Here is a 24,057-nt window from a genome sequence, read left to right as displayed (position 1 = left end):
GCTACAGTTATCCATGCTCTCATAACTTCTCCTCTGGATTACTGCAATGTGTTATACGTGGGGCTGCTTTTGAAAACGGTCCGGAAACTTCAGCTGGTCCAAAACAGGGCAGCAAGATTGTTAACAGGGACTGGCCTGCGAGCTCATATTACGCCAGTACTTTTCCAGCTGCACTGGCTGCCAGTCCATTTCTAGGCCCGATTCAAAGTGCTGGTGTTAACATTCAAAGCCCTTAATGGCTTGGGGCCAGGTTACCTGAAGGATCGCCTCCTCTCATATGTGCCTGCCCGGACCTTAAGATCATCATCAGCGGCCCTTCTCCATGAGCCCCTGCCAAAGGAAGTGAGGCGGGTGGCTACTAGGAGGAGGGCTTTTTCTGCTGTGGCACCCCGGCTCTGGAATGAGCTCCCTAGTGAGGTTCGCCTGGCGCCTACATTGTATTCCTTTCGGCGCCAGGTTAAGACCTTTTTATTTTCCCAGGCATTTTAGCTTTCTAAATTTTTATCTTTGCTGTTTTAAATCTGTATTTTAAACTCCTGCACTGCTGCTAGATTTTATTGTGGTTGTATTGTTATATTGTGGTTTTAATCTATATATTTTAAATTGTTTTATTGTGTGTTTGGTTTTAATTTTTGTGAACCGCCCAGAGAGCTTCGGCTATTGGGCGGTATAGAAATTAAATAAAAATAAATAAATAAATAAAGGGAGAAAACGTGGAGGCAGTGACAGACTTTGTCTTACTAGGCGCAAAGATTACTGCAGACGCTGACTGCAGCCAGGAAATCAGAAGACGTTTACTTCTTGGGGGGACAGCAATGACAAATCTTGATAAAATAGTGAAGAGCAGAGACATCACACTGACAACAAAGGTCTGCATAGTTAAAGCAATGGTATTCCCCGTAGTAACCTATGGCTGCGAGAGCTGGACCATAAGGAAGGCTGAGTGAAGGAAGATAGATGCTTTTGAACTGTGGTGCTGGAGGAAAATTCTGAGAGTGCCTTGGACTGCAAGAAGATCAAACCAGTCCACACTCCAGGAAATAAAGCCAGACTGCTCACTTGAGGGAATGATATTAAAGGCAAAACAGAAGTACTTTGGCCACATAATGAGAAGACAGGATACCCTGGAGAAGATGCTGATGCTAGGGAAAGTGGAAGGCAAAAGGAAGAGGGGCTGACCAAGGGCAAGATGGATGGATGATATTCTGGAGGTGACGGACTCGACCTTGGGGGAGCTGGGGGTGGTGACGGCCGGCAGGAAGCTCTGGCGTGGGCTGGTCTATGAAGTCACGAAGAGTCAGAAGCGACTGATCGAATAAATAACAAAAAAAGGCCTCATCTGGAGTACTGTGTCCAGTTCTGGGCACTACACTTTAAGAAGGATGCAGACAAGCTGGAGAGGGTTCAGAGGAGGGCAACAAAGATGATCAGGGGACTGGAAACAAAGCCCTATGAAGACAGACTGAAAGAACTGGGCATGTTTAGCCTTGAGAAGAGAAGACTGAGGGGAGATATGATATGTGCTCTTCAAGTACTTGAAAGGTTGTCACAGAGAGGAAGGCCAGGATCTCTTCTCAATCCTCCCAGAATGCAGGACACGGAAGACTGGGCTCAAGTTACAGGAAGCCAGATTCTGGCTGAACATCAGGAAAAACTTCCTGACTGTTACAGCAACATGACAATGGAACCAATGACCTAGGGAGGTAGTGGGCTCCCCCACACTGGAGGCATTCAAGATGAGGCTGGACAGCCATCTGTCAGGGATGCTTTGACTTGGATTCCTGCATTGAGCAGGGAGTTGGACTGAATGGTCTTACAGGCCCCTTCCAACCCTACTATTCTATGATTCTATGATTTGAGCTGCAGTAATGTGATAACATTGCCCTGTACTGCCACAGGAACACTATGCAGGTTGTGGGTAAAGTGTAACTGCCTACATTTTACCACTGTATACATCACAGATGTTGGAAGGTGCCTGACTGGCAGCAAAGACTGACTCCTCCAGACTCCTTGCTAAGTTTAGCCAGAGATGTTTGACTCATTACGATAAGTCTTTGCTTTTTCCACACCTGTCCTGCTAGGGTTCTGATCATGGATGGATGTTATATTTTCAATAATTTTTTCTAGAGGATAAAATGGAGGGAATTCTACCTTCATGGATGACTTCTGTAGGTGTGAAAATTGCTCTTTTAGAGACTAGTTTCCCAGACCACAATATGCTTGTTTGAACTTATACAAAAAATATGTTTGCATATAGTACATTGTGAGTGCCACAATGTCAACTGGCATTTCTTTCCACTCCATATCATCCTTAATTATCTTGTTCATGCTCTCGCTGATGTTATTGGTTGCAGTTACATCATTTCTGAATGCAGCAAATGTCTGAGTGTGGAATTTTGCTGCATATTTGGGAATGCAATCATTCAATTCTTTATCAAAATATTCTTTAAATGGCTGACTCCACAGCACACTATATTCCCTATATCTCTCCTTATATTGTTTCTTAGATGATGAATTTAGCAATTGTGTCACAGTGTCTTTTCAAACTATCAGATCATCTTTTCTCCCATCATGGCCCTTCACCCACATCCTCACATCTCCAAGAATATGATTTCTGCAATATACCTGTGGAATCTGGGGGAATTTCTCTTGCAAAGGCTGAACAATACCCCTTTCTCAGTCAGTTACAGATGGTATTTTTTCCATGTTTTCTCTTCCAAGTTTTGAAAGTATCTCACACAAGAAATCTTGATGGTACGCCATGAATCTTTTGGTATGTATGAGAAATGCAACTGGGAGTATTGGGTTGCCTTCTAAAATGATGTTTCTCATTACTGTGGGAGATAAATAGAAATCTCTGAGTTTGAACGTGGTGTCATAGGACACAAGTTGTGGCAAGGATGCATTTTTCCTTGAGAAAGACAGGAGAGCACGTCCCTCAGCAATTATACTGGGATGTGCAAATGAAACACTGAGATCGGGCAGAAAGGTAAATTTAGTGATAAAATTTTCAGGATGGTGTGAGAGTTGCACCAGGTTGAAATATTTCATCATTGCCAATTCTTTTTTTGTTCTGTTTATATTATACATTTTGTACCTGTTTGAGATTCTGTGGACGATCAATGGCCATACGTCTATGAGAACTGTCCATTTATGCAATTGTTTGTAAATATTTATAGGCCTTCAATTTTGTGTGTGTGACTCCAATGCAATTTCCATTTTTTCAAAAACCAGCTTCATAGTGCCAGCAAAAGGCTTCTTAGAATCCTTCCTGTTGCCATGACTGGAAGCTTGGTGCAATGTTTCATCACCTAAATAGTGGATGATGTACAACTTTCTAGGATCTATGCACTCCCTGAGGCAGAATACATATTTCTTGAAACCATGCAGTGAATCTTTCCAGGGCCCATTGGGGTCCTTTAGATGGTAGTACCTTTTCAGCACAGCTGGGGGGTGCAAAAATTTTTGATGGAAATTTGACCCCTTTGATACCCATCTGTACTGGTCAAAATGATAATCATGCTCCTGCTCAGGAACAGGGGAGGGGGAACAGTACACACACCTCCCCTCCCTTTGGCAGCACAGGGGGTAATGAAATAATTTTACTTTCATCTAGGTTTTCTCTCCTGAGAATTGCTAGTACTTCTTCCATTGGAAGAACACTTCTTCGACCAGTCATATATGGTTTGTTGGATGAATCCATACCTGTATAATGACAATCTCTCATCTCTAATCTGGTTGGCCTGATCTCCCACAGGGGAAGCACCAAGAAAAGAAATCAGGGTGGTAACAGAAGGGACAAAGTATATTTCTATGTGGGTGAGCTGTGTCCCATATGTGAAGATCTCTGAAAGAAAAATAACAGTACCTTTCACACTAAAACTGCCCTCCTAAATGTATTTCTTCTGGGGGAAAAAATGGAACAGGTTACTATGGGCCAACCACCCAGAGGGGGAAATTAATTTTAATTTTGAAAAATATTACTTTGTGGGTAGGTTTCTTTTTTACTCTGAGTCATCCCATATATTAAATAAAAAGTAAGTTCAAGAAGGCTGGCAATAAGCAACATTAGCAAGAAGCAACTGGATTACTTTTTGGTGAAAGGGCCCTTAAATATATTCAGGGTGCTGCTCTTTAGTTATTCACACAATATTTTCAATGAAAAATACTGTTGCCAATGGAAAAGGCACAGACAGTCCAGAGGTCAGAAAAGTTGGATCTAGGAGCATGTAATATGTGTGAAGTTTTCAGAAATAGAAGCAAGCACATTTGATCACAATTGGGGAGTTCTTACTTGGAAATGCACTGTCTAGTCCATAAAGTAGTAGGGAAAAAGATTTCCCCTAAAACTTACAAACCAGATGTGGCCAGGGTGTGTACTCCAGTGAGACACTAACAGCAGCTTTCTGTGAAAGCACATTGACCCCTACCTCTTCTGTTAGAGGCCTAATTATCCAGTTTCAAAGATGTGGCATCCCTGTGTCATTGCGAAGACACACATCTCTATAACCCTGTTGAGCCCTCCCACCAAGAGAGGGGCATGATCCCCTTCCCCACACAACCACCCCCAACTTCTCAATCCCCACAGAAGAAAGAGAAATTCCTTTTGTGATGGTTACTGTGACTCAGTGATGAGGTAGAAACACTTTGCACATTCTCAGAGACACTTCTACATATCACCTCAGAGACCAAGTTCCAAGCTGCAGCTAATATTGAGCCTTCCACAAGTGGAATCCCAACACCCAGCTATACCTAACACACACGTTACAACCTACCTCAAAACACAATGTCAACAAGAGAAATATAAAAATTAGGTATTTTTAATCCTTTGATTAAAAATTCTTTGATTAAAATCCTTTGAGAACGTGCTTATTCAGTGCCATAAGTATGCTTTAATTTACATGAATGTGTGTATCACATACATGTAAACCAAACAAAATCATGAGGGATCTTTGGGCATTGAACTCTGGACAATAATGAGAACCTGATACCCACAAAACCAGAGAGAGTCAGAGACCACAAGAAGGTATTTGATAGGAAGTCTTTGTTTTATTACATAAGAATTTGAATTGAATCAGAATCACTCATCAGGGGAATTAGAATCAGACATTAACACCAAGAAGGTTAAAAATAATAATGCACTTAAAGTAAATAGTGATGGTGGTTACACTGGGATTTGTAGAAAAGTGTCTGTGTGTGTTCAAAAGAAAGTTTGTTGAAAGTGCAGCACCTCCAAGAGAATCCAATCAAGGTGTGTGTGTAGCTGATCATGAAGTAAGGGGGAGAAAGTGGGGGATGGGAGAGAAGTTTCAACTGGGGATAAGTTGAATGGGGGGAGAAACAGACTGTTTTGGGGAATTGTGAGAGACTTTGGAGAAAGAGGTTAGAACAAATGCAGGGGGTTTTGAAGCAAGTGGATGGAGAGGTGTAAAAAAAACAACAACACTGACAGCTCCAAAGCAAAGGGGTTGATGAGTTTGGAATGGGATGGAATATTAAGAGCCAGGGAGGAATCCAGAATAATTTGTGCATGGAACACTTAGAAGGAAAGCCGAAGATAATTCAAAGCTTTATCTACTTATATCTGCTGAATTTGGAAGTGAGAGGAAACTATGTTGAGCTTCTTCTGTGGAAAAGAAGGGGAAACTGGAGAAAAGGTGGGGTGCTCTTCTGAGCAGAAAGGACAGAAGGAATCCTCTTACTGTCTCTCCCGCCCAATTTCGTTTGATCTTGGTGTTTTCTGTTTTTCTCGGTCTTCTCTCAGGATTTAGTAATAAAAAAAAAAAAAGTATTTCCTCTAACATGGCTCATGGATGTGTGGAAATGGATTTTTAGGTGGCAGACATTAAGGGAAGAAAGAAGACAATGTGCTCCTCTTTCTTTCCTGATGTGAAGAAAGCAGGGGAGTTGATGAGTGCTCTGGCTATCATAGGTCCAGGTGAGTGAGATAGCGGGGAGGGAGGGATTGTCCTAAACTTTGGTGACCAAAGAGTCATGTAGGCATGCCTGCTTATGCTATAATGGGTTTTCAGGGTCTCACAGCTTAAGAAGACATTGAATTCATTATTTTCCTTCTATTTAAACAAGGTTTGAAATCAGTGTAAAATATGTCATGGGCTTTTGTGGTTGTTGCCTTTGGGCAAGATCTGACATTTTCAGGTATTAACACCAACGAATTAAGGCAATCAGAGCACAATGGCTGGCCAGAAACTGGTATGCAGCAATTTGTACTTCCACTCAAGATGTGCAAGGCCTCAATATGCAATTGGTCCTGCTTTTATGCTCTTTTCCCACACCCAGAGAACCATAGTTCCCTTCCTATCCAAACCAGCAATATTGCAGGTGCTTCTTAACAAATTCTAGACTTTGTGTATGCTCAGAGGCACAATGGGTTTTATAACTACAATGCTGGCTCAAGAGAATATAGGCTCTGGGGCTCACATTGTTCAGAGTAACATCTGCGGGGGTGGCGGTGGGGGGAGTACTCCCAAAGAGACCAGTTCATGAGCTCCAAATAACAATCCAGTCTTTCCTCCAGCAGTAAATTCCATTCTAGTTGCAGTGTAGCCGGGACAGGTAAAAGAAAGGCACTCTGTACTTGATCTGAGGCATATTATGCTTCTAAGCAAGTTCCAAGGCTCAAGTTCAAAAGGATGAAAGTTCTAATAGAGCTACCTCCAGATAAAGAGAAATCAGATTGTACCCTCCCTGCTGCAAATATATCCCCCTCCCCGAAGGAGGGACAGGTCATAAGAATGTAGCTACATACTGTTTGCAGGCAAGAAGCATCAACTCAAATAAATTCAACCCTGTAGGGCTTCACTGCTCAGTCACAGGTACATCCCCCCCTTCCGCTGAAAGCGAAAACAGGCTCATTGGAGCTGCATTCAGGGTTTCCATGGTGGGGATGATACAGCTCATACTACTAAGAATGTCATGTTTCCATATGGGAGGTATTGTTTCCCTATGGGCAAGTACTGTCCCACGTTTCCCTATGGTCATGTATGGTTTCCCAATGGCAATTCAGGATCATCCTATGGTCAGTGAGAATCCTGTGTTTCCCTATAGGCATTCAGGATCTTCCTGTGGTCAGTGAGAAGCCTACGTTCCCCTATGGGCATTCAGAATCCTCCTGTGGTCAGTAAGAAGCCTTTGTTTCGCTATGGGCATTCAGGATCCTGCTATGGTCAGTGAGAATCCTGTGTTTCCCTATGGACATTCATACTTTCCTTAATGGCATTCATGGTTTCCCTATGGGCAAGTACTGTCATTTGTTTTCGTATGTCCCCTCTGCACATGGTTCAAGACATGCTCTTCAAGGCATGCCCAGGTCTGAGGCGTGGGACTGATAACTAACTCTGAGGCTGAAAACTTAAACCGTGCACTCTGCACACACACTGAGTAGTGTCTTTCTTCGTGCCATTTGCAAACATGTTCTGGGGTTCGTATTGACGCCCCATTGGGGGGGGGGGGGCTTGCCAGGACCAGCCATGAGCAGTGTATGGTAGCACTCAGTCGGACTCAAAGAGTGCTTATCAATGAGATCTTCTCAAACTGGGGAGATGTAACGAGCAGGGTACCTAGGGCTCATTCCTGGGCCCAGTGCTCTTCAACATTGCAGATGACACAAAATTGGGCGGGATAGCTAATACCTTGGAAGACCGAAACAAAATTCAAAGTGATCTTGATAGCCTGGAGCGCTGGGCAGAAAACAACAGAATAACATTTAATAGGGATAAATGCCAAGTTCTGCACCTAGCAAAAAGAAACCAAATGCACAGTTACAAGATGGGGGATAGGTGGCTCAACAGCACTACAAGCAAGAAGGATCTTGGAATTGTTGAAGATCACAAGCTGAATATGAGCCAACAATGTGATGTGGCTGCAAAAAAGGCCAATGCTATTGTGAGCTGCATTAATAGAAGCATAGCTTCCAAATCCCAGGAAGTACTAGTTCCCCTCTACTCAGCACTGGTTAGGCCTCATCTGGAGTACTGTGTCCAGCAGTTCTGGGCACTGCACTTTAAGAGGGATGCAGACAAGCTGGAGAGGGTTCAGAGGAGGGCAACAAAGATGATCAGGGGACTGGAAACAAAGCCCTATGAAGAGAGACTGAAAGAACTGCGCAAGTTCAGCCTTGAGAAGACTGAGGGGAGATATGATATGTGCTCTATGAGCACTTGAAAGGAAGGTTGTCACACAAAGGAAGGCCAGGAAGGATGGGCTCAAGTGACAGGAAGCCAGTTTCCGGCTGAACGTCAGGAAAAACTCCCTGACTGTTAGAGGAATACGACAATGGAACCAATGACCCAGGGAGGCGGTGGGCTCTCCCACAGTGGCGGCCTTCAAGACGAGGCTGGACAGCCATCTGCCAGGGATGCTCTGACTTGGATTCCTGCAATGAGCAGGGGGTTGGACTCGATGGCCTTGCAGGCCCCTTCCAACTCTCCTATTCTATGATTCTATGATCACTCTGTGCGCAAGCGCCCCCGCGAGCTTGTGCTTGGTCCTCCTGGGGAGAGGCTTCGGCGCCCTGCTCCCACCCCGTGGCAGCCAGAGAGCGCTGATTGGCTCTGGCAGCAGCGAAGCCCCGAGCAGGCCTCGCCCCGCCTGCCAGCCGCAGGGTCTCGGGCCGAGCTTGGCGTGGGGCGGGCACGCGGAGCTGCGAGATCGCTGGGAGGAAGGTGCGGCCGCGCCGCCCCGTGAACGGGCTGTTGCGTGGTTGGAGCCCCGACGGAGGTAACTTCGGGTGTTGTAACCTCGCCCGTTCGCTCTAGGCCTGCAGGCCCGGCGTAGTTTTCTCGGGGCATCTCGTTTCAGTGCTGGAGACGGAAGATATGAAGGGACCTCTGAGCGCGCGCAGAGCAACTTATTCCTCCCTATGGAGTCGCTACAGAGGATTCCAGCTTTGCAAAGGAGAGCCGATTTCTAGACCACAGCATGGTGTTTCTAGACGGATCTGAGCCCCGCTGTCTTCTGCAGATCGAGCACTGACTGTAAGGGAAGTTGGCAGCCCGGAGGCGAATAGCCCCCGCTTGCCTGGCGCTCTGCGCACCGCGCCTCGCGCCTGATACAATCGGCATTGCCATTGAGCAGCCTTTGCCAACTTTGGGTCCCTAGACGATGTTGGACTACAACTCCCATCATTCCCGGCCAGCTCAGCCTATGGTCGGGGTGGGAGTTGTAGTCTGATAATAACTGGGACCCAAGGATGGGAAAGGCTGCTATAGTGGGACCTCATCGCCTGCTGGTCTGAGCAGGTATAGTTCTGACTTCGTCGCTTACTCCACATATACCCTTGGGGGAAAGAGCCCAATGCAAGGGGTTAAATCTAAGCCCGAGGGCATTGGGACTGTGCCACTAAATTTGGTTAACATGTCCAGGTCTAGGCTGGGCTCTAATGGAGGAAGGAAAAGAGAAATTCAAGAGGCTTCTGATAATGTGAAAACACCCTTTCCCTCTGTAACAGCTGGGGTCATCTGGCAAGAAGCAGAAGGTCCAACTCGCAGCTCGGCTTGAGTGCCAGCATCTCTCCTCTTTAGAAATAGAGCACCATTTGTGCATGTTTTTCTGTAAACATTAAGTGGATATTAATATTTTGGGAAACCGTTCTCCCTGAGATAGACATCTGCCTTCAAGGAGTCTTTGGCTGGGCCCCTTGCTGTTCCCGAGAGGGGGACTGTGACCAGCCACAGGGCCTTGTTGTTGTTGTTCAGTCGTTCAGTCGTGTCCGACTCTTCGTGACCCCATGGACCATAGCACGCCAGGCCTTCCTGTCCTGCGCTCTCTCCCGGAGCATGCTCAAGTTCATATTCATTGCATCGGTGATGCTATCTAGCCATCTCATCCTCTGCCGTCCCCTTCTCCTTTTGCCTTCAGTCTTTCCCAGCATCAGGGTCTTTTCCAGAAAGTTTTCGCTTCGCATTAGGTGGCCAAAATATTTGAGCTTCAGCTTCAGTATCTGTCCTTCCAATGAGCACTCTGGGTTGATTTCCTTTAGGATTGACTGATTTGACCTCCTTGCAGTCCAGGGGACTCGTAAGAGTCTTCTCCAGCACCACAGTTCGAAAGCATCAATTCTTTGGTGCTCAGCCTTCCTTATAGTCCAGCTCTCACAGCCATACATTACTACTGGGAAAACCATAGCTTTGATTAGACGGACCTTTGTCGGCAAGGTGATGTCTCTGCTTCTTACTATGCTGTCTAGGTTTGCCATAGCTTTCCTCCCAAGGAGCAAGCGTCTTTTAATTTCTTGGCTACAGTCACCGTCTGCGGTGATCTTGGAGCCCAAGGAAGTAAAATCTGTCACTGCTTCCATTTCTTCCCCTTCTATGTGCCAGGAAGTGATAGGGCCAGATGCCATGATCTTAGTTTTTTTAATGTTGAGTTTCAAACCAGCTTTTGCACTCTCCTCTTTCACCCTCAACAAGAGGCTCTTTAGATCCTCTTCGCTTTCTGCCATTAGGGTGGTATCGTCTGCATATCGGAGGTTGTTGATAATTCTCCCAGCAATCTTAATTCCGACCTCTGATTCATCCAACCCGGCATTTCTCATGATGTACTCTGCATATAAGTTAAATAAGCAGGGTGACAATATGCAGCCTTGTCGTACTCCTTTCCCAATTTTGAACCAATCGGTTGTTCCATGTCTGGTTCTTACTGTTGCTTCTTGACCCTCGTACAGGTTTCTCAGGAGACAGGTAAGGTGGTCTGGTACTCCCATCACTTTAAGAATTTGCCACAGTTTGTTATGATCCACACAATCAAAGGCTTTAGCGTAGTCAGTGAAGCAGAAATAGACGTTTTTCAGGAATTCTCTTGCTTTCTCCATGATGCAGCGAATGTTGGCGATTTGATCTCTAGTTCCTCTGCCTCTTCGAAACCCAGCTTGTACTTCCGGTAGTTCTCGGTTCGCATACTGCTGAAGCCTAGCTTGTAGGATTTTGAGCATCACCTTGCTGGCATGTGAAATGAGTGCAACTGTGCGGTAGTTTAAGCACTTTTTGGCGTTGCCCTTCTTTGGAATTGGAATGTAAACTGACCTTTTCCAGTCTGGTGGCCATTGTTGAGTGTTCCAAATTTGTTGGCATATTGAATGCAGCACTTTAACAGCATCATCTTTTAGGATTTTAAATATCTCAGCTGGAAGACTGTCATCTCCGCTAGCTTTGTTGTTACTAATGCTTCCTAAGGCCCACTTGACTTCACTCTCGAGGATGTCTGGCTCAAGTTCAGTGACCGCACTATCATGGCTATCAGGGACATTCAGATCTTTCCTGTATAGTTCTTCTGTGTATTCTTGCCACCTCTTCTTAATCTCATCTGCTTCTGTTAGGTCCCTGCCTTCTTTGTCCTTTATCATGCCCGTCTTTGCACAAAACATTCCCTTGAGATCTCCGATTTTCTTGAAGAGATCTCTAGTCTTTCCCATTCTGTTGTTTTCCTCGATTTCTTTGCATTGTTCATTTAAGAAGGCCTTCTTGTCTCTCCTTGCTATTCTCTGGAACTCTGCATTCAGTTGGATATATCTTCCCCTTTCTCCCTTGCTTTTCGCTTCCCTTCTTTCCTCAGCTACTTGTAAAGCCTCCTCAGACAGCCACTTTGCTTTCTTGCATTTCTTTTTCTTTGGGATGGATTTAGTTGCTGCCTCCTGAACAATGTTACAGACCTCCGTCCCTCAGGCACTCTGTCTATCAGGTCTAATCCCTTAAATCTATTCCTCACCTCCACTGTATATTCATGAGGGATATGATTGAGGTCATACCTGAATGGTTTAGTGGTTTTCCCTACGTTCTTCAATTGAAGCCGAAATTTTGCAACAAGAAGCTCATGATCTGAGCCACAGTCAGCTCCAGCTCTTGTTTTGACTGACTGTATGGAGCTTCTCCATCTTTGGCTGCAAAGGACATAATCAATCTGATTTCGATACTGACCATCTGGTGATGTCCATGTGTAGAGTCGTCTCTTGTGCTGTTGGAAAAGAGTGTTTGCTATGATCAGCGTGTTCTCTTGGCAAAACTCTATTAGCCTTTGTCCTTCTTCATTTTGTACCCCAAGGCCATGCTTGCCTGTTATCCCGGTGATTTCTTGACTTCCTACTTTAGCATTCCAATCCCCTATGATGAAGAGGACATTTTTGGGGGGTGTTAGTTCTAGAAGGTGTTGTAGATCTTCATAGAACCGATCAACCTCAGCTTCTTCAGCATCAGTGGTTGGGGCATAGACTTGAATTACTGTGATGTTGAATAGTTTGCCTTGGATTCGTACTGAGATCATTCTGTCATTTTTAAGATTGTACCCCAGTACTGCTTTTCCCACCCTTTTGTTGACTATGAGTGCTACTCCATTTCTTCTAAGGGATTCTTGCCCACAATATTAGATATGATGGTCACCTGAATTAAATTCACCCATGCCTGTCCATTTTAGTTTGCTGATTCCCAAGATGTCGATGTTCAGTCTTGCCATCTCATGTTTGACCACCTCCAGCTTACCTTGATTCATTGATCTGACATTCCAGGTTCCTAAACAATATTGTTCTTTACAGCATCAGATTTTCTTTTCACCACCAGACACATCCACAGCTGAGTGTCCTTTCGGCTTTGGCCCAGCCGCTTCACTCTTTCTGGTGCTACTTGAAAATACCCTCTGCTATTCCCCAGTAGTATATTGGACACCTTCCGACCTGAGGGGCTCATCTTCCGGCGTCATATCTTTTAGCCTTGTGATACATTCCATGGGGTTTTCTTGGTAAGAATACAGGAGTGGGTTGCCATTTCCTTCTCCAGTGGACCACATTTTGTCAGAACTCTCTGCCATGACCTGTCCGTCTTGGGTGGCCCTGCGCGGCATAGCTTATGGTTTCACTGAGTTACGCAAGCCCCTTCGCCACAACAAGGCAGTGATAGGCCACAGGGCCTATTAATCTTTTACCCTTGCTAGTGATCTAAAGAAAGAGGGGGGACAACTTGGACATTTTTAGCATTTTAGCATTCCAGTTTTTTAGCTCTGCTGTCTTAAATCTGTTATTGTGTTTTAAATATCTGCACTACTGCTAGGTTTTACTCTGGTTGTATTTTAATTCTGTAGTTTTAATCTATTATATTTTATATTGTATTTGCTGTTGTATTTTTGTGGTTTTAATTTTGTGAACCGCCCAGAGAGCTTTGGCTATTGGGCGGTATAAAAATGAAATAGATAAATAATAAATAAATTCCATCTTATAAGGGGGCTAGGAAGACATTCTTGTCTGTAGTGGCCCCAGTATTGTGGAACTCTCTACCAAGAGAGATCTTACTGCCTTCTCCCTTGTTGTTGTTGTTCAGTCGTGTCCGACTCTTCGTGACCCCATGGACCACAGCACGCCAGGCCTTCCTGTCCTGCGCTCTCTCCCGGAGTGTGCTCCAGTCCATATTCATTGCGTCGGTGATGCTATCTAGCCATCTCATCCTCTGCCGTCCCCTTCTCCTTTTGCCTTCAGTCTTTCCCAGCATCAGGGTCTTTTCCAGGGAGTTTTCTCTTCGCATTAGGTGGCCAAAATATTTGAGCTTCTGCTTCAGTATCCGTCCTTCCAATGAGCACTCTGGGTTGATTTCCTTTAGGATTGACTGATTTGACCTCCTTGCAGTACAGGGGACATAAGAGTCTTCTCCAGCACCACAGTTCGAAAGTATCCATTCTTCAGCACTCAGCCTTCCGTATAGTCCAGCTCTCACAGCCATACGTTACTACTGGGAAAACCATAGCTTTGTTTAGATGGACCTTTGTCGGCAAGGTGATGTCTCTGCACTAATTTTTTTAAAATGTGCAAACCCTTTAAAGGTGCAATCCTATGCATGTTTAGACAGAAAAAAAGGCCTACAACTCCCAGCATGCCCCAGCCAAAATGGCTGGGAATTGTAGGCCTTTTTTCTGTCTAAACATGTGTAGGATTGTGCCTTCAAAAACATTTTGTTGGCCTTTGAAAAATAACCACTTTCTTTTCTGGTGCTTATATGGATTTCAGCATTGTGCTGTTGCTTGCTACTTTCTGGTTGTTTGTGTTTGGGTTATTTTAATTGTATTGTTTTATGGATGAGTTATTGGATATTTTTTAGTTTGTGAACTGGTTTTAAAATTAACATGAAAAAGTGGTATGTGAACATTTTAAAATAAATACATGGAAAAGAAACTGCCCTGTTAACTGAGATCTGAATATAGGCACAGTCCAGAAAATATGCTGCTCGTTGGAATCAATGAGATGTTCGCATCCTTCCTTTTCACTGGTTTATGCCCTGTATGAATTCCCCAACAGCTTTTTTGTAAATTGGTAACAATTTCCAGAGGGGTAGCTGTGTTATCTATTGCAGCAAAAACAACCAAGAGTCTTGTGGCGCCTTGAAGATTAACAAATTTATTCTGGCATCATAAGCTTTTGTGTAGTAGAGTCCACTTCATCAAGTACATGATGGGTTTTTTGAGTTTCAGCTATATATACAGTTCCCCCTGACCTCATTGTTCATGATACTGCACCGCCCCCCAACGTGTGAAATGCTCTATAGGGATATTAACTGTATCCCTGTGTCTTGTTGTCACAGGTTTGCAGCTGCTCTGAGCAGTGATAATCCAGCCACCAGCATTCTTTAAGGTTTGGTGCTAAGACAGTGCACTATGGGGAACCAACTGGCACCAGTGCCTCCTTTCCTGCCCCACTTGCAAGCGCTGCATGTGGTGGTGGTCGGTCTGGATGCGGCTGGCAAAACATCCCTGCTGTACCGCCTGAAGGTCCAGGAGTTTGTTAAGAGTGCACCTACCAGAGGCTTCAGTATGGAGAAGATCCGGGTGCCACTGGGTGGCTCCCGCACCATCACTTTCCAAGTGTGGGATGTGGGTGGCCAGGAGAAGCTGCGCCCACTCTGGAAGCCCTACATGCGCCGTGCAGATGGGGTCATTTTGTGGTGGACTCAGTGGAAGTGGGACGTCTGGAGGAGGCCCGCATGGAGTTGCTCAGAATTGTCCGCTCCTCAGACAACCAGGGGGCCCCTGTGCTGGTGCTGGCCAGCAAGCAGGATGTGGCCCAGGCCCTCTCTGTAGCCGCAGTGGAGAAACGTCTTGGCTTGCGTGAACTGTGCACCTCTGCCTTGAGCCACATCCAGGGCTGCAGTGCGGTCAGTGGGCTGGGCCTTCAGCAAGGCCCGGAGAAGCTCTATGAAATGATTCTCGGGCGCAAGAAGCTCCTTCGCAACAGCAAGCAGCAGCCCGGAGCAGGTGGGGGAGGAGGCACTGAGGGAAATCAGCCGCCGTGGCATTTTGCAGCTGGGCAAAAGTGTGTTGCCATCCCAAGCCGCGGGCCAATGTATGGACCAGCCCTGGGCAGGCTTCAGGTTCCTATTTGGCAAACACTAGTTTCTGGACTTGCGGATTGGTGAGCACCTGCATGCCATGGACTGAGAGAGGGCAGCCTGCCCTGGCATGGAGGAGAGTGGGGTTCCCCAGGAGCCTGTCAGTATGGGGAGGGAGGGTGGTCTTCCCAAGGGCTGGACATTGAGAAGGGGGCCTCTTCTAGCAGCACCTTCGCTTTGACCATAATGTATTTATATCCTTTTTGCAAGTCGCCAAGGGGCCCTTTTATGGGCTCTTGTTTTTTTTAGAAAACAAACGTTAAATTATTAAACACACAGTCTGCAAGGTGTTTTTGTAAGCTTTTGTGCACAGGGTGCTGGTGCTGATGTAGGGGGGACGATTCCAACTTGCTTGGGAATGAGCCATAAGATAAAACAAGGGAAGAGGTATGAAAAGGCAGAATTCCTTGCAGGAGGGTTGTAAAGGCAGCCTTTGCTGAAGAAGTGGAGGGTGCAAAGAGGTGCTGGCACTCAGTGCAGTGGTCCTCTCCCTTTGCCTTGGGGGGCCATCACACAAACCTCCAGACCCGTGCCCATGCCCTGTGGTTGCCCAGTAGTGAAAGACCAACTTCCCCAAGCTGGTGCCAGCCAGATGTGTGGATCTACAACCCCAGTCATGCTGGTTGCTGCTGATAAGGCTTGTAGTCTAACACATCTGGAGGGTGCCAGGTTCGGAAAGGCTGCCTGCAAGAAAATAACTCCTCTTGATGCCTTCACACGTTCCAGTGATGATCATCTTTGAACCTGTGCTTTTTCCTTCCACAGCCAGCCCCACAGATTCTGAGATGGGGGAACACAGCTTACGACTGGGCATAGTTCATTTTAGAAATGTCATACTGGTTGCAGCTCTTCCAGTTTTCCTCTCTGCTGGAGCAGAACAGGTCTGCTTTGAATTCCAGACTCAGAGGGAGGGGTGCATGTGACAGGAGGGGCTTTAAGTTGCTGTACAATTCCGTCAGCTGACTGTTCCCCCTCCGCCAGCCAACAGTCCTTGGCTCATGCTCTGTGCAGGGCTTGAAGCAAGGCACAGCCCCCAGACCAATTTTCAACACCAGGGTTTGGCCTTTCCCCACAAAGGGTGCCTCTGGACATGGAAATTATTTATTTGGTAAAAAACAACCCACGGATATCTATTTTGTCTATGTAGATAATCAATAGAATGTTGCCAGTACAATGTCACAATATGTCTATAAAAAACAAGAAACCATTTCCTAATGACCCTCTCTGAATCCTCCGAGCATCTATAGCAACATTTACCTCTGAACATGGGCTTATTGTGCTTTTCCTGCCATCTAGTCATCCCAACCCAGACCCCACATGTCTAGGCAGAGGGGTGTAGAGAGAATGGCATTTAGGCAAACCGGTGCTTCAGCAATTCTGTCCTCCAGTGGTTCAAACCCCCACCAACGTGATCAAATCAGTTGTATGTTATGGCAACAGCTGTTGTATTTGGGGAGGGGGCGGTGATGGTGTTGACAGCTTGGCATTGGCTCTGGCACAGCCTTGAAACTAAAAGGAGTGTAACTTTGTTTGGCTTTGCAAATGTACTTGGCAAAAACACCATCTTTCCAGATGGCCTAGTACCCTAACATCTCTCTCTCTCTCTCTCTCTCTCTATATATATATATATATATATACACACACACACACACACACACATATACACATAAACGCACACGCACACACAGAGACCGAGGATGTATTCATTTCTTATTTTATATGAGAGCCCTGCTCATGAGTCAAAGGCAGTGGGCAATTATTCAGCTATAACATGTATTTTCAGATTTAGGCCAACTTTCTGGATGGAATTAATGAGCCTGCATTTACTGAGATAACAAGAATATGGGGAGGGAGAATTTCTAGGGGAAAGAGAAAACCTACCTTTTCCCATGCCTGCCCATTCTCTCCTACCTTAAATGTTTCTCACATTCTAGTCCATTTTTCCTTCATCTAAGATTTAGGTTTTGGAAAGTGGAGAGAAAAATAGTCTGCAGGCATTTGCAGGAGAATTGGTGTGTGGTGGGCTACTCATCTGCCTCTGCTAATTTGTCCTTGCAAACATTCCCCCCAGCTCCCACATTCATGTTAAAGGAAAACTAAAGGATTGGGAACCCTGTATTTTCCTCTTGACTTATTTCTGCCCTCTGAAATTGTTCATCTGCTTCTCCATTTGGAAACATGGAATCAGGAATATGAGTGAGATTTCTCAAACCAATGCTGGAAATGAGTTTTTGAGGTGGCTAGAGCTGATGGGAGTTGGTCCAACAGCATCTGGAGGGCCACAGTTTCCCTACCTATTTTAAATCTACAGTGGTTAACTTCCGGAATGAAATGGCATTGTTCATGGCCTTAGAAGCCATGGCCTGTAACCCAGAACCCTTGCATAGGATTAGGGCTAAAGTACAGGTCACATGGGAGATTTTTGGTAGCATCTGCTGATGAAAATGGCAGTGAATGGCTGCAAACTTTGCTCACAGCAACATTTTATGTGTTTAACCTTTCCTCACACCATGCTGCTTTCCTGCTTAAAATCATTTCCCAACCTGTTGTTTGCCCTGCAAAGAGAAAACATAAAAATACAGGTATCTGTATTCTGTCTGCCCCCATGTTGCCCCCTCCCCTAGCATTACTGCCCCACGCAAATGCAAAGCCCCCCCACGCACACATGCACGCACTTGTTGAAAAGGGGGGGAAAGTGTCAGGAGAACCAACAGCAGATCTGCTATGTAATGTGTAGTTTGACCCTTAGTCCCAGTTGAGGGTGGGGAGCTGTGATTATTTGGTGCTGAAAGTTGGTTTTCCCCTGCTCCTTTCTTTTGCACTTTTTCATGCCCAAGGCTTTGTAAAGCCCTGGCTGAAATCAAGCCCTCCGCGCAGGCAATTTCCTGGCCTGCTAAATGGGGGTTATAGCCTAGTGTGATTTTTATGCCTCTGCATTTCCTGGTTCTTTAGGAGGAAGGCATAGCAGCAGAACTGGCTGGGAACTGGTTTTAGGTTTGCAATTTACACATAGCCCAAAGCAATTATTGTGCTTGAATGACTCCTAAACTGAGAGGAATTGGAGCTCAGGTCTTGCATAGACGTCATGTCATAGACGTCGTGTCCTTTCACATGGAAGTTTGCACCACCCACGCCACCCCAGTGTGTGTGTGTGTGTGTGTAGGCTATGAAGCTTCTGCCCAGGTTTATACACTTCCCCTGCTGTTACTTCACATGTTCCTGCAGATGCTGAGCCCCAATGTGGTCTGCCTCAAATAAATGGCTGGTCAGGTGCTTGGTCCTAGGCACTGGGAGCGTACATACAAGCATGTGGAAGTTTGGTTTGGGGTTGTGAGTCAGGCTTTCGGGGATTTGCCTGGCCAGGCACTGGCCATGCGTGGCTGTAGTAGTTGGCCGAAGTGAGGTTCTGGAGGACAAGCAACTGCTTTCCTAGCTGGGAGCAGGCCTAGGCACTCATACCCTCTTATGTAAGAGAACTGAGGGCAGCAGGTTTAAATCTCTGTTGGAACTGTTATATAAAGGGCTTTCCAAATCTGGCTTCCTCTCATGTACCTGCACCACTCCCAGGATTAGTTGTGCTGACTCAATATCATCTTTTTCAGAAGCTCAGGCCCTTGTAAGCAATCGGTTCAATTTGGAGGTATCCTCTTTGCTTGCTTTAGTTTACAAGGTCAGAGAATGAGCCCTGTCTTTGAAAATGGGCTTGGGAGCTGACACTGGCAACACAGGAAGGTAGCCTGGGGTGCGGGGAGTCACCCTATATTCCCTAGCTAATCTCACCAGGCCCGAACCTTGATTCCTAAAATTAGAGGTGGCTGGCAGGCCTGGTTCCTGGTCTCGGAGCAGGTCTTCTCATCCCTGGTGGGGCAGCAGGAGGGAGATGGCTATGGTTACTCAGCAGTATGGCAGGGCATTCTGCATATGCTCCACTGTGCTCTCTTGTTCACTTTATTACTTTGCATGTCCCCTTACTATTTGCTCTGGCATGAAAAACAGGTTTGGGGGCTGAATGTAAAACCCTAGGTGTCTTTTGTATGCCTCTCTGCTAGGCAGGAATGCTGACTCCAGCTGGGTGGAGAGCGGGTTGACTGCAAAATAGTTTCTTAATTAAGCTCTTGGTCTGGGATGATCTTAAAACAGGTGTCTCCCATCCTTTACCGCCACTCACATTTCTTTCCTAGGGCCCATTTCAATATCCACTATGATGAGAAAGGAGGTGCCAACGCAGCTTCTAACCCATTGGTGTGCTGGCAAAGGCTGAGTTTACCCTACAGGTGAAGCTGCATCCAGTAGAAGCTTTGCTAGAAACCTAATCACCACCCCACTACAGATGATACAAATTATAAACAAGTATCTGCACTTAAGACTGCAGGTGAAGGCACAAATGATTGACCTCCCCGTAAAATAAACCACAGCTCCCAAACCAGCACCATTCCATGAGGGACACACAGATTAGCACATCAAAAAGAGAGACTAGAATGGAACCCTTCACCTTGATTTACTAGTCTTCTGCATGGAGAGAGAAACATTCCGTCATGTGAGCTCACACCTCTCTGCAGTTTGAAATGGTACAGTCCAGACACAAGTTTACCATCTTCTATTGGTGAGAACTAGGTATAAGTCCTGAGATGCAGGAAAATCAAATTATTCTATTTCAAAAATCCAACCTGTACATATTAAAAACTATAATCTTTGAGGATAATTTGTACAAATATGTATGTAAACCTAAAGCAAAATATAAAACATTTGTATCATAATACAAATTATCTTCCCCCTCAAGACTTAAAAGAAAATATGTGAAACATGTTTAATAGTACATTAAAAATTTGTTTCACTGGGAAGATGTTCATTCACCAGGTGGAAGAAGCCTTCCTGGGCAGGTGAGGTCAAACTCTGTGTGTGCTGTACACTAGACTCTTTCAGCTGAAATTGTAAGCCCTGTTGAGTTGTGGTTGTTTGGAACAATTCAGCCACACAGGACAAAAAGAAAGAATTTCTGGAGCATTTGCAGTTTTCCCTTCCTATCTGCTCACACAAAGAACAATTGCCTTCTCTTTCATCCAGTCTGAATAAACAAGTCCATTTTTGAAAAAGGGATAATAATTTGACCAGACTGGTGAGACAAGCCAAATGAAATGAGGACTGAGGGCGTACAGGCAGTGGAGGGCTTGTCATTTTCTGCAACAAATGTGTGGTGGGAGGAATGATGGGGTTGCTTTGTTTGTGCTCCCCCTCTCTGGGTCACAGATGTGTAGAATGTGTGTCTCCCAACGTTGAGCATCCCAACTACAGATAAACAGGCCATGGCCTGTGACTGCTGCATCTGTGCAACCCCTGACTGCTGTACATATACATCTACACACACACACCCTACCTACCTCCCTACCTACCTGCAGGCACCTGTGCACGTGATCATATTCAGACACCTTTTTCCAAAACAGGCCCTGCTTTTGTGTGCACTTGAATGTGTAAAGCCAGTGGATTAAAACAACCACAACAGAGGGGCAGAGCTAGGGGAGGGATGCTATTTCAGAACAGGTAATGGTGGAGAGGGACAGCACTGTAGAACGAGCAATGATGAAGGAGCAGACAGGTAAGTAATGGAAAGAGATGAGGGCAGATGCACTGTCCCCAAGCACATCACAAGCCACATGGCACAAACCAAACTGAGACAATAGTGCTACACTGCTTCAGACATAAAATGATTGTACCATAATTGTGACAAGCTCTGAAAATCAGCAGCTGCAAAAAGTGAGTAGGTGATTGAAAAAGGCTGGGAGTGCCAGCCATGGAAATTGCTTTGGCTAATTTTCAGGAAGAAATAAGAGTGTGAATGGTACTGCTACTATTGGGAAGCAGGTGTGGAGGAGAGATGGATTCATGAAGAAGCCTTTCATCAGTGGTGAAGTGAGTCTGTGGCAGTTTCTAGGCAGGGACTGTGGTACCCTATTTAGTACTGCACCAAGCTCGGGGATTTAACTACTGGCAACATAACCTGCATGAAATAAAGAGAATGCCTTTGAGCACCTCACCAGGTAATAAGTGCAATTGGCCACAGACATGCATCACCTTGGGTTAATGAGAAGAGCAGGGCTTCCTGTTGAGAGGCTGGTAATTTCCTGGCGAACTTCAGCTTTTCTTATATCAGATTCAGTTCTACTCTCTGTGTGTGTTTGTGGCCGGCTGGCTTGAACTTGTACCATGCTATGAGGAGTGGGTGCTGCAACCACAGCATGCAGATCACATCTCCAAGGGCAGGTTTGGGTTCACATAGCATCCGGCATGAACCCAAAGCTACTCGTAGCTCTAGCCAGCTAGCCACACGCACACCCTGAGTAGACGAGAGACTGATAAAAGAACAGCTAAGAGAAGTAGGGAGGGTCCGATACCCTTTGCCAATGGTGCCTGATCCTTTTCAGAAGTCGAGATATACATCAGGCCTCGCTCATCCCATGCTGACTCATCAAGAGTGCAGAGCTGCATCCAGTGCAGGCTCCAGCATGAGGAACATTGGATCTTCTCCCAAGCCTTCCAGCAGGAGGAATTAACAGCTGCCATGGAGCATTCTGCCACTGCCCACGACATCATCCTGCCCTACTTCTGGGGAGGAGGGATCTCATTTGTCCAGAGATGGAGGAAAGGTGAGCGCGAATGCAAGATGGAGGAATGCAGCAGCAAGTGGCTATTACTGGGTGGGACTCAGTAGCAGTTTCAGCTGCTGCCGCCACCAGATGCCCTCCCGCTTGTGCTGTGAAGCTCCAGAAAGGGAGCCACTGGCCACAGATGTGGTCCACCTGAGAGTGGACTTGCTCCTGAAGCATTGTGCTGCCAGGGCTCTGGCCTGGGACAGGTGACATAATCCTACAGGAGGCAGTCCTGTGACCATGCCCAGAACGCCATTTCCCTCAACTGCAAACAGCCCAGGCACGACTGGGATCATTTGGAAGGCCTTCCCAGGTCAGAGGAAAATACTCCCAGGGGTGGGTCTGAGCTGGGATAACTCTCCTTCTAGAAATGAAGTACTGTCTCCTCAGTCAATGAACCCTGAATATTTTTGATTAGTGAAACAGTAGCAGAAGGATGGAGTCCCAATACAGCTAGAAATCAGTGTGCGCTACGTTGCCGTATTGCACCCAAGTCCCCAAGTGGACCGCGGTGGCTTAGTGGTTAAGACGCTGAACTGCAGACTGGAAGGTCGGCAGGTCAGCAGTTCGAGACCCAAGTGCTGCGTGACGGAGTGAGCTCCCGTCTTCAGTCCCAGCTTCTGCCAACCTAGCAGTTCAAAAGCAAGAAATTGCAAGTAGATAAATAGGTACTGCCTCGGCGGGAAAGGTAACAGCGTTCCGTGCACCTCGGTGTTCAGTCATGCCAGCCACATGACCACGGAAGCGTCTTCGGACAGCGCTGGCTCTTCAGCTTAGAAACAGGGATGAGCACCGCACCCTAGAGTCGGACACGACTGGTTGGGGACACCTTTACTTTTTACCCCAAGTGGTACCTCCCCAGCTGCATTGATACCAAGCTAATCCAGAATGCAACAAAACCTCGGTGTCGGATGTCTCCCTGGGCCTGCCCTGCTGGTACAAAACACCTTTCCAGCATCCCCCCTGTTGTGAAACAAGCCCTGGAGCCCTCGCCTGGCCAGTGTGTTTGAAATGGCCCAAGCAGATGCAAAGGAGGGAGACTGACAAGGCGGCTTAAAAGTCCTGCCTGAAGCAAACAGGCAGAACTTGCTGGGCCACTTGGTCGCCTGAACTGGGCCTTGGAAAGCTCTGTGGCAAGGCTGTCCCGCTCTTGTGGGATGTACTAGAATCCCTGACAAAGTGACCTGAGTGGAATGAATGAATGCAGGTGCCTGGGCAGGTGCGAGTGGTCCCCAGCAGGCACAGGGTGTGGAGCCTAGAGGGGCCTTCCCTAACCTGGTGCCAGACTGCAACTCCCATGGCCGCAACTGCAGCTTGTGAGTGCAACTTTTGCCATCAAGTGCAGAATTTAGCATCCTGAAAAATGCGGTTTTTCTTCCTGTAGAGAAAAATGGTCAGTCTTTGAGGAATTTGTTGAGATACGTGTCATTAGCTTCTAGGACTCTATTATTATTATTATTTCTACACAAAGCCTCAAAATTAGTCAATTTACTCAAAGTTGCTGTTGCCAGGGTGCAAATCTGCCCGGAGCTAGAATAATCCCACCCCATCTGCCTCCCCATCATTCACGGATGAAAACAGCAGCAATCTTCAGTGCATTTAGAAGTTCAACACACCCTATATAAACTCCAAAACTTTTCCTGTCCAGGAGCAAACCTTTCTCTCCAAACAGCATGTGACATTCTCCTGGAGATCAAACAGGGGAGCTGGGGAATAATGGGTGGAAAAGGATTTATAGAGACAGATTTCCTAAACAGTCATGCACACATACAAGCAAGCTTCAGATAGAGGTAAGTCAGATTTCAGCTTCTTTTACACCAGAAGATGCTAATGTTTTCATCAAAGAAATACAGAGTCTTAGATATAGATCATGGAAGAATGGGATTACTAACATTTCCGCCAGCTTCAGCAGCTGTGCCTTGAACACTGACTTGATCAACAAACGTTAGCAGGTGATAACATTGATTTCCATGCCCTGTGTAGTTGCCACTATTGATTTCTGCAGATCAATCTGCTGTTAAAAAGACAAGAGCTTG

The 24,057-nt window shown here is 46.1% G+C and overlaps 1 protein-coding gene across 1 annotated transcript; it reads left to right on the top strand.

Moving 5' to 3' along the window:
* The first annotated feature begins 8,650 nt into the window (after positions 1–8,650).
* Positions 8,651–16,590, top strand: ARL4D (ARF like GTPase 4D). The gene is given in 3 exon segments (XM_084857241.1): positions 8,651–8,739; positions 14,574–14,923; positions 14,926–16,590. Coding segments are annotated over 2 exon segments (756 nt in total). The 5' UTR covers positions 8,651–8,739; positions 14,574–14,646; the 3' UTR covers positions 15,405–16,590.
* Positions 16,591–24,057: the final 7,467 nt, after the last annotated feature.

The sequence above is a fragment of the Heloderma suspectum genome, chromosome 5 (genome assembly GCF_057233095.1).
Source record: "Heloderma suspectum isolate Gila_16-S chromosome 5, 16-S_ref, whole genome shotgun sequence".
Classification (NCBI taxonomy): Eukaryota; Metazoa; Chordata; class Lepidosauria; order Squamata; family Helodermatidae; genus Heloderma; species Heloderma suspectum.
This window is presented reverse-complemented; position numbering and strand designations above follow the sequence as displayed.